General features: G+C 46.7%; 1 protein-coding gene across 2 annotated transcripts in view; it reads right to left on the bottom strand.

Moving 5' to 3' along the window:
* Pdk1 (Phosphoinositide-dependent kinase 1) overlaps positions 1–14,995 on the bottom strand; it is a 744,020-nt gene that overhangs the window by 64,021 nt on the left and 665,004 nt on the right. Inside the window, exon 1 of one of the 2 annotated variants that reach the window (XM_076793523.1) lies at positions 38–324. The exons of the other annotated variant lie outside the window; for it this stretch is intronic. Coding sequence (XP_076649638.1) covers positions 38–106 — 69 coding nt within the window. The 5' untranslated portion in view covers positions 107–324. Of the gene's footprint in view, positions 1–37; positions 325–14,995 lie in introns of those variants that run through there. 2 annotated transcript variants of the gene reach the window in all.

Raw genomic sequence — 14,995 nt, 5'->3', positions numbered from 1 at the left:
CCTCGTGGGGATGTCAATAACGTCCGGGGGGACTCACCGAGATCAACCGCCTGGTTCTTCGCAGAATGCGCGAGGTCACGCTGACGATATCTCCTTTGCAGGCCATGCTACGGGGATGTCGATGAAACGTATTTTCTTCCCTACACTGCGATCGCTGTTAGTTACCTCCTCGCTGCCAGAAACATCGCCTCCGGTCGATTTTAACACTGAAATTGCCACTTTCACTGTCAAATCGCTGGCCTTTTTATTTTACAAGAATGCAGCTCCGCGTTTTATACATTTTACACACATTTTTATACATTTATTTTTACGTATCCCATTTTATTAAAAAGAATGTCATTTTTCGGTTAAACTTTGCCTCAGGAAACCAGAAATTTTCAACTTTTTTTTATGCAATCCTGTAGATTTTGGCGAGAAATTGCCGAAAATCCAAGTTTCAATCCTAGGAGATCACCAGTTCAAAAGTTACGTGTGTGCAAAGACGTTCTAAGAACAGAACTACTGCGAGCGTTCCGAAACACACACGATATTGATGTTCCCGCAAGAACGACTATTTCCCGTGACACGTTGCTATCTGAATAGAAAGCGACGGTCAAATAGGCGATCACGTCACATTAGAGTCTAGCTTCTAGAGCTGTCAGGTGCCCAACGTCCGCAGCACAGAAAATCGCGAGAATTCTAGCGGTGTGACAAACCAGAAGACAGGGTCGCTGCCAAAAATCGTTTCAGTGATCGCCTCAGGGACTAACGAGACTGTTCTATGGACCCCGACGCCTCTCGAATTAAATATATACGCAGCGATCGGTAGAAAGGAGACGTCATGGGGTGGACGTCATCATCGGCTGTCCGCGGACGTCATTCGATCACGCTTTCCACCTTTTATCGGGTCGTAACTACGGCGATTCGATGCTCGTAAAGGAACCTATATCACCTGAAATAATCGCTGCTCCGGGGAACCGTATGCGCGCCGATCTTCTGGGAACATGGCGCCCGTAGCTCGAGCACCGATGATCAATGTACATACTGTTACTTGTACGCGATCCCCATTGTGTTAGACGGCAACAAGATCCGATGAAAAGAATTCACTTTGAAGTCTGCGCTCGTCACTTGCTGGCACGCTTGTCCTCTATCGATCATCCTAGATCATCACTACCGAGTCAAACCTTGCCGAATAATCGCTGCTGATTCGCGAGAAAGAGAATTTTTCACATGTTTACGAGTACCTAGATTGGCGAATAAATTCCTTTTTTAATCAGTAGAAAATAACACGACGCTCATTACGTCACAAACGGATACATTCATCTAACAATAATTCTTCTACTGATCGCACTACGTCGAAGCGTATCCAATTCTGTTAACTCTACCCGAGAACGTAATAAAAGTTGCGAATGATCCTCTAACGGTGACGCACGAGTGATATGGGTCGCCAGTAACCCGGCCAGGAATGAATCGGTAAGTATCGACGGTCCGATCGGAAATATTCGATAATCATACAAAGATCCGCAGTTTAATTATGTGCAACGTTACTGCTGACAATCGGACATTCGATACGCAACAATCTCATAGCTGAAGCCGTGGACAGCGCTGCGCCGCGAACGGGCCACAAAGCGTTAAAGTACCGGTAATACGGGCCGATAATAATTTTCACGGGCGGATCCCGATGTTTGGCTAACAGCCGGGCCGGGTCGGGCCGAGCGAGCGCGTCAACGCGTTCGCGGCCGTCACGGTTTGCTCCGTGACGACCGACGCCGTCACAAATTGCGTCGATCCGACCGTCGCGACGGCACAACCCGACACAATGGACCGAGACCGACCAGCAGCCGTCGCACGTAACATTCGCTAGAACTGCGGTCCGTTCCTCTACATACCACCTATCGATCGATCGTAAACATTTATAGAGTCGGTCTCCTTATTCCCTTGCCTCTTGTTCTTTTTATAGTTGATTGTCGCATTGTTACCAGAAGCGGCTATTAGCCGGACCTGCTCTGTCCTTCTGGAAAGGGTCCTGGAACTTTCGTCCTCCCTTTCACAATCTCGCGACGACGTGCAGGTTGCCCTTCTGTTCTCGTTTTGCTATCTTGCTATTCTTTTAATCGCTTCAATTAATTTCTGCTTGGTTCGGAAAATTGACTTGGTATTGTCGTCTTTGGACACGTGAGTTGAATTAATGTTGATGCTGCCGCGTGCTGCAATTGGACGACGAACGAGCAGAATTTTAACTCGCGCGTTTGTGTCGATGCGATTGGAAACACGATATCAGAGAAACCCTCAGAGTTCAAAAGTTTTGTGTTCAATCTAGATGCGGTTTCAGTTGAATTCTGAATTTTGGACTCGTGCTTGTGTTAATATTAATTAGCGGTTGCTCTTAGATTTGTGAGTAATCAAAAAGTTCGAAACGAAATAGAGTTTGCTAGAGCGCGAGTGTTTTATAGCGCGCGGCCGGAAGATTGATGCCGCTGATTCCGGATGGTTTATGTTGCGCGTTCGTTTAATATTCGAGCAAATATCGAAAATTTCTCGGGGCGAGGCGGAAGCGTGGAACAGCGCCGAATGTTCGGCAAGCTGTTAATGGACGCCGGATTTTCCGTGGGCGGACGCGACCGATTGCGAACGGTGCCAGGCGTCGATACGACGTATCGTTCCACGAATTACGTCTCTCTGCTTCGTAATGGATACAGAAGGTCCGCGTGACTGGCGACGTACTGCCGATTGATCGCCGGGATCGCGCCAATTTTGGAATTGATTCGGCTTTTGTAGGACAGAACCGTCCACGGCAGACGAATCGACGCTCCTCCGAGAGCGTACGTCGAAAATTCCCGCGAGGATGATTAGGGTCAGACAATTTACGAGAACGGGCGCAAACGTTTCAATTTTGCACCAGCTTCGAGAAAAATTCCGCATCTCCCGGTACGAGCGCGGCGACGTCTGCTTGCTGCTTGTTTAAATTCCGTGACGAAACCGGCGAATTCGACACAGTGCATTAATACATTCCTGTCTGTTGATTCATTCGGGGGTTAATTCGTAGGCTAGGTTAATCGCCCACGCGATTAATCATGCTTTTAGGAGCGAAGAAGCCTGCTATCTTGAGGGAACAGCCTTCGGAATGTCGGGGAAATTCTACGGTGCCGTGAACGTTGCTTAATCCTGCGTTTCTTCGTTTCAAAATTTCCTGCATCTACTTTGAAAATAAATAGAAATTTATTTCCACTCGTAGCAATCGTGATCAATGAAAAATAATGGAACAGTGATGTTTATTTAACATTTGTAACATCCTCAATGTCACTGCTTCGTGTACGAATTTTTTAGAACATATTTTTCTATCGTCCCCGATGCAGCAGCTGTTCGTTTAATTAATTCGCTAGAAATATTTCTGATAAATTAATAAAAAAATGATCGACGGATTCCGCAGTCGAATGCGTGCAAATCTGCAGAAAATCCAGACCTTCGTGCAGTGTTGCCACAGGAAGACTAAAATCAAGAAAGCATTGAACATATTACAGGCGATTTTTCTAAGTTGTAGATCAAAATTGCGCACACCTGTACAAGATCATGGTAAATTTCGAGATCATAGTAATCGGCGACAGCTTGTACAATTACCACGCGTTTTCTCGTCGGCGGATCGGTCGGGTTCTATGAAATTACAATGAGTTCTCAGTCCGTTCTCGGTGTCCGGGGCGTGAATAAGTGAAATCGTTGAGTTAGCTTCGAACCAGCGCTAACTACGTTTCGCGCGTTTCTCGACAGCGACGAACCGAGGAGAACGCGGAAACCGTGCGCAGGAAAGAACGTCTCGCTATGTAGGTGGTTCATAGAGCCGTCGCGACGGACGAATGCGTCGAGCAACTAACGGTGTGGAACCGGCGAGCTGCCGGTGAAAATTCTTATCTGCTCTCCCCCCCCTCTCTGATACGATTTTCGTGATAATAAACCGAGCCGAGCTAAGCCTTACAATAAATATTGACGGTCCGACGGCATCGATCTGGCTTTCACTATCTGCTCCCGGTGCGGTGGTGGCGCTGGATTGTCGAAAACTGCGTGTTCTCATTGTCAAAACACCCTTTTCAATTCTCACGTCTTCTCGCACAAGCTGCTTCGCGATTAAAACGATTGAGACTTGCTTTACCCCAATGCACTCTTGAAAGAAATTTATTTCATGGTTAAATGTTGATGACGAAAGAATTTTGTTTTCATTGCTGTCAGAACCCTAACAACTGCAACTGAAAGATTACATTTATCATACCAATTACTCCTTTGAACCTGCTCCATCTTAAACGTTTCAATTAAATTTATTTTAGACGAATATGACGCAAATAAAAATTAAATTCTGAGACCTATATAATTTGTAAACGTAAAGAACAGTACTACACCTGATATACACCTAAGGAGAAAAAAGTTTTGCTTCTTGAAAATCATGTTCAACTTCACAACACCGCAGACCCGCAGAGTCCAGTTGCGCTTATCGCATCGAGGTTTGTCAACAGTGTTATCGTAGATACCTGAAATTCTGGAAACCCTCGTTTCCAGAGAATCGAAAATTCCACGGAAGTGTATTTCATCGAACTGCGACGTATTTAAAAGAAAACAGTCGAGCACACAGAGTGCGATAATCCGCAGTTTGTTAGCAAATACGGAGCAAAGGGAATCGTTTAAACCCAGCCGATGAGCAGAATCATCCAGTGCAACGTTTAATTTCGATACGCGTTACGGACAACGCATTAACTTCATTTAGTTATCGGCGGCCGTTCCGTTCCGCTCGCTGCTCGTTTATATTCGAACGCGAGTGTCCGTTGGCCAGAGAATTTCTCCCGTAAAATGGCGGCGTTGTCTCGACACCGGCGGCGTTATTTTTCACGGCCGAATATTTTCGCCCCCGATCGGATTTAAGCTCGATCGAGTAACGCGAAATGAAATTGCGCGCCGCTCCGCCACAAAGAGCAGCACGGTGAAAAGATGATGCCCCCGGGCCAAACGGTCGACGCAGCAAAGTTGCGAGAGCCCGTAACAAGCGCCATTTTTTTGTCCCCAAAAGCCGTACAGATTCTTTGACCCGCGGGGCCATCGTTGCGAAATTGTTAATTAATTCCGAACTCTTTCCCCGCCTTTCAACTTTGTTGCACGCCACCGGGAAATCGATTTTGAATTAAAAGCGCCGCGCCGGCGAGGATAATGCAAAGTGATTGCAGAGCGAATTGATACCTTATTGCTGCTGCTCGTCGAACACCAGTTGCATGAAAAGAGCCACAGAATGTATGGCCTCTAATTGTATAAGCAGTATCATTTCCATTTAATGGACTGAAGGGAACCATTTCAAAGGAAAATCAAAATTTTGGTAGAAGGACGCTTCAAAGGTTCGTAGATTATAATATAAATAGTAGATCTGTATTTAGAAAAATTTCAGGAACCGCCTTTTTCTCCTATTTTAATTTTTCCTAATTCCAATGTAAGTTGGAAATCGATGTTCTTAAATTCCCCGAACTGTTGTACTATTTTCAATCGTACCTATCCATTTTTGTCGCGAATGCATACAAGTGGTAGTCTAATGATACGTCTTGCGAAAAGAGCTTGACAAAAGAGGTATCAGTGATTCACCGTACCTAATCGTCTGAAGCCTAATGATCGTTCCCGAAGCGGTCAGCGTCGTCGCTCGAACTTCACCGAACTGGATGGCATAGTTGGATTAGAACGTCAGCCCCGGTAACCGGGTGACGTACCCAGAATGCATAGAGTTAGAGTGCCGCGTATTACACTGCGTTGGACGTGTTTGCTCGGTGTACGCCAAAGATCCCCACCAGGCAGCCAGGTGAACACCGACTTGTGTCGGTCCTTGTGTATCTGGCATCGGCTGCCGAACGGCGTGAGTGTACCGCGAGCGGGCCGCTATATTTACCTTCGGAAAAGTCGCTTTGCCAAGTCGAGTAAGGTGTCGCGAGTACAGTAGCCGGTGCACCGGGAGCGCCGGATAAATCCGGTTCGACGCCAGAAGACGACACGGCATAAACATAGACGAGACAAACGTCGAAAAGCGTTCCTCACACCGGCCGAATGACCGAGATCGCAGGCTAGTGGCGTCTACCAGCTATCATCTTCCCGCATGCACTCCCAATCAAACGATTCTTCGCCTTGCACCTGTGTGGATCAATTCTGAACCCTTACAATGACGACAGAGCACCTGATTCGCTGTGCTACCTTCGACAATTCCCTATGTCCTTCCGGAGGTATCCCAAGGGAGCCCAATAAATTTAAAAGTCTAATAAATTAATCTTTTTTTAAACCGAAATAAAATTCTATTTTGTTGCAGTCGATGCATTTGGAGAAAACTTGTTTAATACTACTATAAAAATTGTTTCGAATTTTTGGTTACTATAACCACGAAATAAATAGTAATGCAAAGGGTTTTAAAGTTCCTCTGAATGCACATTCTGTCGGGCATCCCCTGATATTGGTACTAAACTTGACTAGAGTTCTAAAAACGACTACTTCATAAAATTTTAATTGATTTGTTTAGATTTTGTTCAGTTCTCGTCGGTACACTGCTCGGGTTATGAAAGTTACTCGACAATTATCGACAGGAGCGTCTTTATGATTTGAGCAATCGTAGAGCCGATAATGTGAACCTAAGCGGTAGTTTTGGTATTAATCTTCCCGGTGAAATCTTCGTCGTGAGAAAGAGAAACCGCACGCGCGCTGTGGAAAAGCGGACGCTTGGTGTCTTCGTGCTGCTCCGTTACCCTAACTTCGTGACAGTTGAGTTCGAGCTATGCTGCTCTTCATGTTAATCTTGGATCGTCTCTGAAGAAGACAGAGGATACCTTTCTATTGACTGTCAGCGGTTCGATCATCTTGGTTAGGCGGAACTTCCGTGTTCTGTCCTGTGATGCACAGCTTTCTTCTTGTTGTTGTTAGCGAGAGCAAGAAGTTTGGTGTGGACGAGGAAGTGACCTAATCAATTCGGGAAGAGGCTGAGGATTCTGCGCAGATTTTTTTTTCTGTTTCCTCGGTTCGTGTGAATGGGACTTAACGCATTCGTCAGCCTGTCAACCAGTGGGGGGAAAAAGAGTAAAGATAGTATCACGGGTACATCTCTCGAGTTAGTCTCGCGGTGCTAAGGGAGTTAGGTCGGTTATTTCCGTCATCTGTCGCGAGGTTCACGACCTGCGGCCTGAACGACACGTCCTGACGTAATACGCCAGGTGAACAAGCGGCCTGGAAAAACGGATGCGGACCAAAGGTGTCCAATCTCGCCGGAAACATCGCCGGTCCTGGGTAAAGGTCAACCGATCGAACTCGAGGATTACCCCACCTCGTTCGTGTCGCTTCGGGTTACTTGTCCGGATTTCTGTAGCTTTTCCAAGTGATTGTGTATTGCACAAATGTTTCGTAAATGAGTGTGACATGATAGCGAAGAAAGTGATTATTATCTGTTACGCTTTTACTTATTATCGAATACAATATTCGACGCGCAATCTCGATTAATTAATATCGATACCGATCGACGATAAGATGTCTACGGCTGTCTAGAGATCGCCAGATTTTGGCAGACAATTTCGAGTGGTTCTTGTGACGACAATCCCACGATACTGGAGAAAAGTATACCTAAATGCATAAACAATACTAGATGTGAAGTCAGCGGTTGTCTATTCAGTCACATTAAAAGCATTTTTTCAAGTCGAACGCGTCATGGAGGGTCAAATATAAACGTACGTGTACGGATCTGTATGAGCTTATGGCATCTGAAAATTTTCAAAAATTTTAGTACGATTTTTATTTTTTTCAGATCTGCCAAGGCTACTACCATTGGAGATAAGATTTAATTATATCCCACTTTCTTGAAGTTTGCCTACAAAAATTGAAAGCCTAGTAATTATAGTAGCAAAGTTTGATTTATTTGATCGACTTTTGTGCGATTGATGTACAACACATACCCTAGTTGGCCACCCCATACAGCTCCCAGCGCCGCTAAATAGGCTGATAGTTGATGACTCGAGTCCCAGTTCTTCTGGTGACAGAAAGTCGAATTGCTGGGCCATCGCGGACAGTATTCGCAATTTCGTGGGCGCCGAAACGCGGCCGCCGAGATCGGTTAACAACGAGGACGCGAGCCGCCGTCACCGCCCCCGCCGCTTCTTGATAATTAACTGAGAAACCGGGCGAAAGTCGGGAAAGCGCGTAGAGCGATCCATCTTGCATGTTCAACAGGTATCCAGATAAATTCCACAGCCGGAGAATCGAGAACCCTCGAGGTATGTTTGCTCGGCTCGCCGCGCGCACCCGGCCACCGGCAACAGCACCAGCAACACCAGCAACAGACCAGGAAACGTTCGGATGCCTGATGTGTCGTTACGTTCGCCGGCCCTTTGTAACAGCCCGTGTACGAGCGTTACGTATCGCGATTGTTATGTTACTTACATCGGGACCTGCATTCCACGATGCCGTCTTTCTCGCTCCGAATCTCTATCCCTCGGTTCGGCAAAAGAAATTCCTCGGTAATAAGGATTATCTTCGGGGATCGTAAATTACTCGTTACGTCGGATGTATTAATTACCCGCAGACTTTCGCGACTTTTATAGGCACTCGGATTCTTCCCGATGGCGCTCCTTTAATCTTCTGACCGGGAATGACGGGTTAACTCCACGTTCGTAAACTCTATCGCATTTTAGAAACTCTTCATTTTCTTCCCGAAGAGAGTTGCGTTCAGTTTGGAGACTGGAGGAAGGGGATTTTTAAAAACTTTTTTGGATTTAACAGAGCTTAGTTTGGAGAATGGTTCACAATGTTTTTGGTTTAAAACTGTTTGTTTGTTACAAAGTTGTGGCTGATTTTCTGGAGGTCATAAACCGCAAATTGGTGTAATCTTCATATTTTGCATCTATTATGGACCCATATAAAATATTATAGAAATGTAAATTGTGGTAAAATTTTTGTTACGTAAATTTTAAAGTGATCAAGTTTCCGCAATCTTAAAGGAATTGTGCTAATTAACTTTTCAGATTTTTCTTTAAGCAGTTTAGTTTCCTAGCAAATGCACGAAAGGAATCACGCAACGAAACAGAAATTTCTCTCGTTATTGCAGCTCGGAATGCAATTAATCGCGAACGAGATTCGAAAGAGATCTCGCGAGTGGTAGAGACACAGCGGTGACCAGCGGTCCCAGAGCCTCAGCGAGCAATAATGGACCAATTACATCGGAAAGCACGGGGGGGGGGGGCGTGTTTCTCTCTGATGTCGCCACCCCCCTCGTTACTCTCAGAAATTTTCTTGGCAATTCGCAGGAAAGATTAATTCAGGCTTGAAAGAAGAAGAGCGCGCGGATGAGTTGCGCTTACGCGGCCCATTACTGGACTCCATTTCCCCAGCGAGGTATTATAACAAAACCGTAGAGCGCCTTAATAATTACTTCGCTTTTATTGCGCGCAAGAAATATGTCTTCAGTAATATCTTTGAATTATTACGCGAACCGTAGAAAGAAAACATCTGCATTGCGTCTCGGAATTAAGGGCTGTCTCGCAGAAAAATTTATCGCACGGAACGCTTTTCCCTCGTTTCGAAAATTTCCCGTGCATATCCGGGTTAATGTTCATGCAAAGTCGATGGAAAAATACGCTGACTGTGGTCGATTCGGTACGTGATGTCAGAAGAAACGAGATGGTGTTACGTCCACCACACTCCATTTTATTTTTCGATTGGACGCGCGGAATCTCAACATCCGGGTATCTTCAAGGTGACCTTCGTTTTTCTTGGAGGAATTGTATGTTTTTATCTAGGTATTCTGAGACGATTATATTGACCTATAACACGTAATGATATGCTAGTCTTCAAAGGTCATTCAAGGTTATTCATTGCTGTTCGAATACTACTATCCTTGAATTTTTTTAGTTTAGAATTTTTTGCGTCTTGTACCTTGAAGTCTCAGAAGCTGTGCCACCTAGAAATATTTCTGACTGCCATAAGAGCAGCATGTCATTTCCCCACGGTTGTTAGAGGTCTTGTCTCAAGCCCTCTACGTCCCAGAGTCTAGAAAGTGCTCTAACTTTCGCTGACGAAAAAGTCTTATCCCGCGCGGATCTGGTTGGCAGGTGTGCAAAATCGACAACGTCCACGCTTACGGAGGACCCTGAAGAAAATCTAGCGGGCAAAAGAGAAATTTTCGGAAACGTAGGACGACGGGACAAAGCCTCCACAATTCTAAAATGGCCCGGGGGTTGGGTCCGTTCCGTCGAAGGTTTTCCTTGAAATCCCGGTGTTCCACGGTGGGAACGGTATTCCTAAGGACGTTCGTTCCCAATTTCCCGTGGATCTACGCGGGTGCGGTGGCCAGCCTCGGTATCGATAAAACGCCACACCGAGGTAACACCCTCGACGTCGCGTTCCCGTAAGCACGTACGATATTACTTCTGCCACCGTTGCGGGAGATAACAACGAACAAGGTGACGTTTCTTCCCTTGTTCCTACGCATCGGCGAATCGAGCAGAGGCCACGGCGGCCGTCGTCGTGATCCTCGGGACGCGAGGCGAATTTCCCGCATTCCGCAAGGAAGCGCGCCTTCGACAGGAATTCCGGCAGAGGTCCGCCGATACTTGAGCCGCAAGTGGCAGCCGGTTGGTTAAATGAAAGCCAGAGGCTTGACTCTCTTAGAATCAGAGCGAAAATCGCGAAAGAACTTCTCTGAACTGAGGAGGAGTTTGGTGACCTCTGAAGACCTCTATGATCCTATGGTCTAGCGTCCTTCTAAGACCTTCGGGGGACTTAAATATCGTAGAAAAGTATTCAAAATATTTTGGTGCCCTCTAGAGGACCTCTATAATTCTTCAAAACAGTCTAGCGTCCTTCTATGACCTTCAGGGGACTTAAATATCGTAGAAGAGTATCCAAGACATCTCAGCATCCTTCGAAGACCTATGAAGTTCTTCCAAAGATCTCTTGAAGACCTCGAATCAGGTTGGCGCACAATTTCAGTCATTTCAGATTGGTATTCCAGCTGGACGCTAATTGGCGCACCGGTTAACGTCGAACGCGGTTCCGCAGATCGGCAAAGCGCAAGACGTAGATAAGGCAATTCGTAGCTGTAGAAACAAATCTAATTCCATCCTCGGCGATCAGCGTGCCATTTTGCCCCTGCTCGCGCGGATCGATTTGAATCGGAAAAGCCGGACAGTCTATGTTCATGACGGTATCGCTCTTCTCCGAAAACCAATAACTCTTACCCGGCCGCGACTCGTATGCTCGTTGTTCTCCGTTATTGCGTTGAAATATTTTCCCATTTGTTCCGCGCTACCGCACCGACACATTTATGGGATCTTTTACTCACCGTACCGCGAATCGTAACGACCGTTTGATATAGACTTTCAGTTATTGACCGTGTCAGTTTATGGCATTCCAGTGTCGCGCAATTACCCGGATAGAGAGTTAATTAGCGGTAACCGCGGCTGACCTCCCGCTCTCGCCACCCTTGGACTATTGTACCGTTTTAGAAAAGTCGTCGTCGTCGTCGTCGTCGTCGGCGCAATTATCTCGCTTTGTCCGAGCGACGTTGCCGATACCGGTCCCGACAATTGTTCTCGAACTGCATCTCGATCTTTCTTTCTTTCTTCCCCCTCTGTCTTCCTCCCTTTATCGTTGTTGTTTTAATAGAACCGGGGCGATTCGTTCGGGACAGCGGAATCGCGGAACGAGCGTGTTCCGCAGATGATTAAGCGCTCCCCGGGCTCTCTCTATCTTGATAAATGTTACCGAGCACTTAGCGTGATCGCCTTTAATGCCAGGTCCCTTTCTTATCTTTCGTATTTCATAAAAGCGGACGGCCCCGTTTGAAGAGCCGCGGACAAGCGCGAAGAGGAGAGAAGCGCCTGCAAGAAAACTTGAAATGTCTAGGAAATGCCTGGGCTTCTTCCGCGCGCGCGCGCGCGCACACGGCGTCATCCATTATGCCTAATTGCGCTTCGATTTTGCGACTCCCCGGCCTCGCTGATGTAACCTTTAAAACGCGAAGTGCACGTGCGCCCGCGTGTAATTAGTGACGTAAATGTAGCCAGATAGCGGTGCATACATCTCAGCCAGATAAGACAAGGTGTACAACGTACAATCTAGCGTCGTATAAATCAGTTCGCCAGATAGCATTCGCTTCTCTTTCTCCTTTCTCCTTCCCTCTCTGCTCTCTTCTTCCTATCTTTACTATCTCTCTCTCTCTCTCTCTTTCTTGCACCGGTGACCTGGAACCGTGGTTTTTCTGGGATTCCGGGACTCCGCGTCGCCCGGACGCTCTTATAAGTCTCCGGCTTTCAACGTTACACCATCGGGATGATCTCGACGCTTTACGGGTCTTAACGTCTCCACAGATATTCTCATCAACGGAAACTCTTCGTGGAAATTATAATTGCGAGAATTGTGTGTCCCTTTAAAATGTTCTTCAGAAAGGTTAGCATAGAAAAAGGTGGCCTGGCACCGGGTACCCACTCTCAATTTCTTTTTGAAAATTTAATTTTTTTGTTCACAAATAGGAAAATTACTCTTCTTGGATTATCACAAATTTACATTTGCGCGTGAAAATATGCGCTGAAACTATAAAGTGCATCATTGAAAATCGTAGAAAATTTTGGCTACATAAGAGTTGATGATAGAGCCACATAGCCAGCACACATGGCTATCCATAGAAGATGGTGTCTCTTCAAAGTCTTCTTGAAACCGTTCAAGATCGTCAGTCCTGACGCAGAATCCTCCAAAAACCCGAGAGAGTCAGGCATCCCTGGCAAAGAACTGCCGTAATAGAACATTTGTCGGTGCACAGGTGCGACAGGTGTCCGCGTCACGCTCATTTGCGATAATTTATCGGGCGTGCAAGAAAATCACCGCTCCATAACGCGGCAAAACCCACGGCACTCGTGGTACATAGCTCGCGATACGAAACCGCGCGCACGCGCTGCAAACGGCGTTATAAACACATCTGCCTGTTTTTCTGCGGAATCCGAGATGGTCTTTCACGACGTTCGTCAACCTCGTGGCGATCCTCTGTGTCACTCTAACACGCTTTCACGATGGAATAACCGTTCGAGGATCAAAGCACTCGAGTCCTTACATTGTATGCATTTAGTATCCATTTCCTCCGTTTCATTGAGAAATGCGCGGACGTTCTTCTCGAGGCGAATGGCTTTTCTTCGAATAACGAACGTTACAACGAAGCTGGAATTTATGATTATGCCGCGAGAGATTCATAAGTGAATTATGCGACACTACGTGTATTCATTTTCTCTCTTACATTCGACTTGGAACATTTTGATTTTGCACAAACGTCCAAAGTTCCATTTATTGTGACATGTCGCGCAATAAATTGTCGACATGGTCCTGGAGGCTGCTGAAGAATTACCAAAGGCGTTTAACCCTTGACGTTACAGGTGTCACTACAATCTCATGATGATCCAGGCTCTGTGATGTCTTTCACAGGTATCTTTAAATCCCAGAGAGTGTATGTAATGATCAATTTTGGAGTATTCTTCAGGGTGATCAAGGTATGTTCAAGGGAATAATATGATGGACGATGGTCATGGGGATCGAGTACAAGTTCCCGGCGACCCTTGGATTCCTTGACGCCGCACGTCCAAAGACCTTCAGCCCACATAGGGTGCAGAGTACCCGCGGAAAAAGGAAGATTTCCACGTCGCGTCTCCTGGAAACGTGTATGTACGTGGCAAAGGTGTCCGGGAAACCGGTATACGGCGACAGTCGGATGGATCGCGATCTGCGTCTGGTCGCGATCGAGCCTGCAAGCCACATCCGGCACGCGGGGAGCGCGTTTTCTGTCGCCTGGCTAGATCCAGATAAGCAAGAAGACCGTCGGCGTCGCCGTGCATGCGGCCGCGAACAGCGGTTTCTCATACTTAGACAAATCAGCCTGCCATTGAAACCGAACACGCCGGGGACGAACGACTGTCTCCTCTCTCTGGTCTCCACCACGATCCTGTCAACTCCTCTCCTGGTTTATTCCTATCCCACGGATTGGACCCGGACAGAGTGCGTTAAACCCGCTACGGAGAGTGGTATAGGCGAGGGGGATATATCGCCGGTCTAATGGCCAGGTCGACATTAAACGCGGCAGAATGAAATGTTGCCATTTGACGGAGCCGTTCTCTCGCCGGTTGCTACTTTTTACCCTGATATTTCCTTCCTCGCGCGACCGAAGCGACGACTGATCCCTACTCTCTTTCAGCTACGATCCTGCCTAGCCGCGGACCATGCTACGGGTACAGTTAGGACAAGCGTGCACGCGTGCCGTTGCTCCTTTTTGCGGGATTCTTTACAGCCGGCGAGCTGATTTCGTAATTATTCTGCCTCATCAACCGATCGCCGGCTGATGCCGAGATACCTCCGCGCGGGAAAGGGCCTAACGAGGCTGCTACGGGTCTGTCAGGGATTCATCGGGATCCTGACGATTTACTTAAGGCTACGGACTCGTGGAGGCTGGATTTCTCAACCTCTAAAATCATCTTGCTAATCCTAAAGCGATGATTTACCTAGCCTGTCCAGGATCTGCCAAGTTCCCGGCGATACACTGAAGATTAAAAATGACGATACAGCAAGCTGATCTTGTAGTCGTACAACTGCGCCAAGCTCTGAAATCGTTTTCCCAGGAATGGAACTGATGAGCCAGGCTTTTCCTAGCCTGTCCAAGATGAACGAAGTTCCAGATTCAAGGATAATACCTGAACATGGTCATAGAGCAAGCTCACTGTCCTATAGCTTAATCAAGTTCTAAGATCCTTTTCTAGTCTTAAAAAGGGCTAAAAAGGCTTTCCTAGGTCTGCCATGGTCTCATCGGGTTCCTGATGATACAACTAAGGATAAAATGGGCACAAAGGAAACTGTTCTCATGACCTTTTCTGTTTCGACAATTAGGCTCCCGATGATCCACTAGTCTGTAAAAGCTCGTAGGTTTCTAGAGAAGACTATGCGCCAAAAATTCCCAGCGGTCATCGAAGCCGACCGAAGACCATCGGAACCAAAGACT

The sequence above is a fragment of the Halictus rubicundus genome, chromosome 9 (assembly GCF_050948215.1).
Source record: "Halictus rubicundus isolate RS-2024b chromosome 9, iyHalRubi1_principal, whole genome shotgun sequence".
Lineage (NCBI taxonomy): Eukaryota > Metazoa > Arthropoda > Insecta > Hymenoptera > Halictidae > Halictus > Halictus rubicundus.
This window is presented reverse-complemented; position numbering and strand designations above follow the sequence as displayed.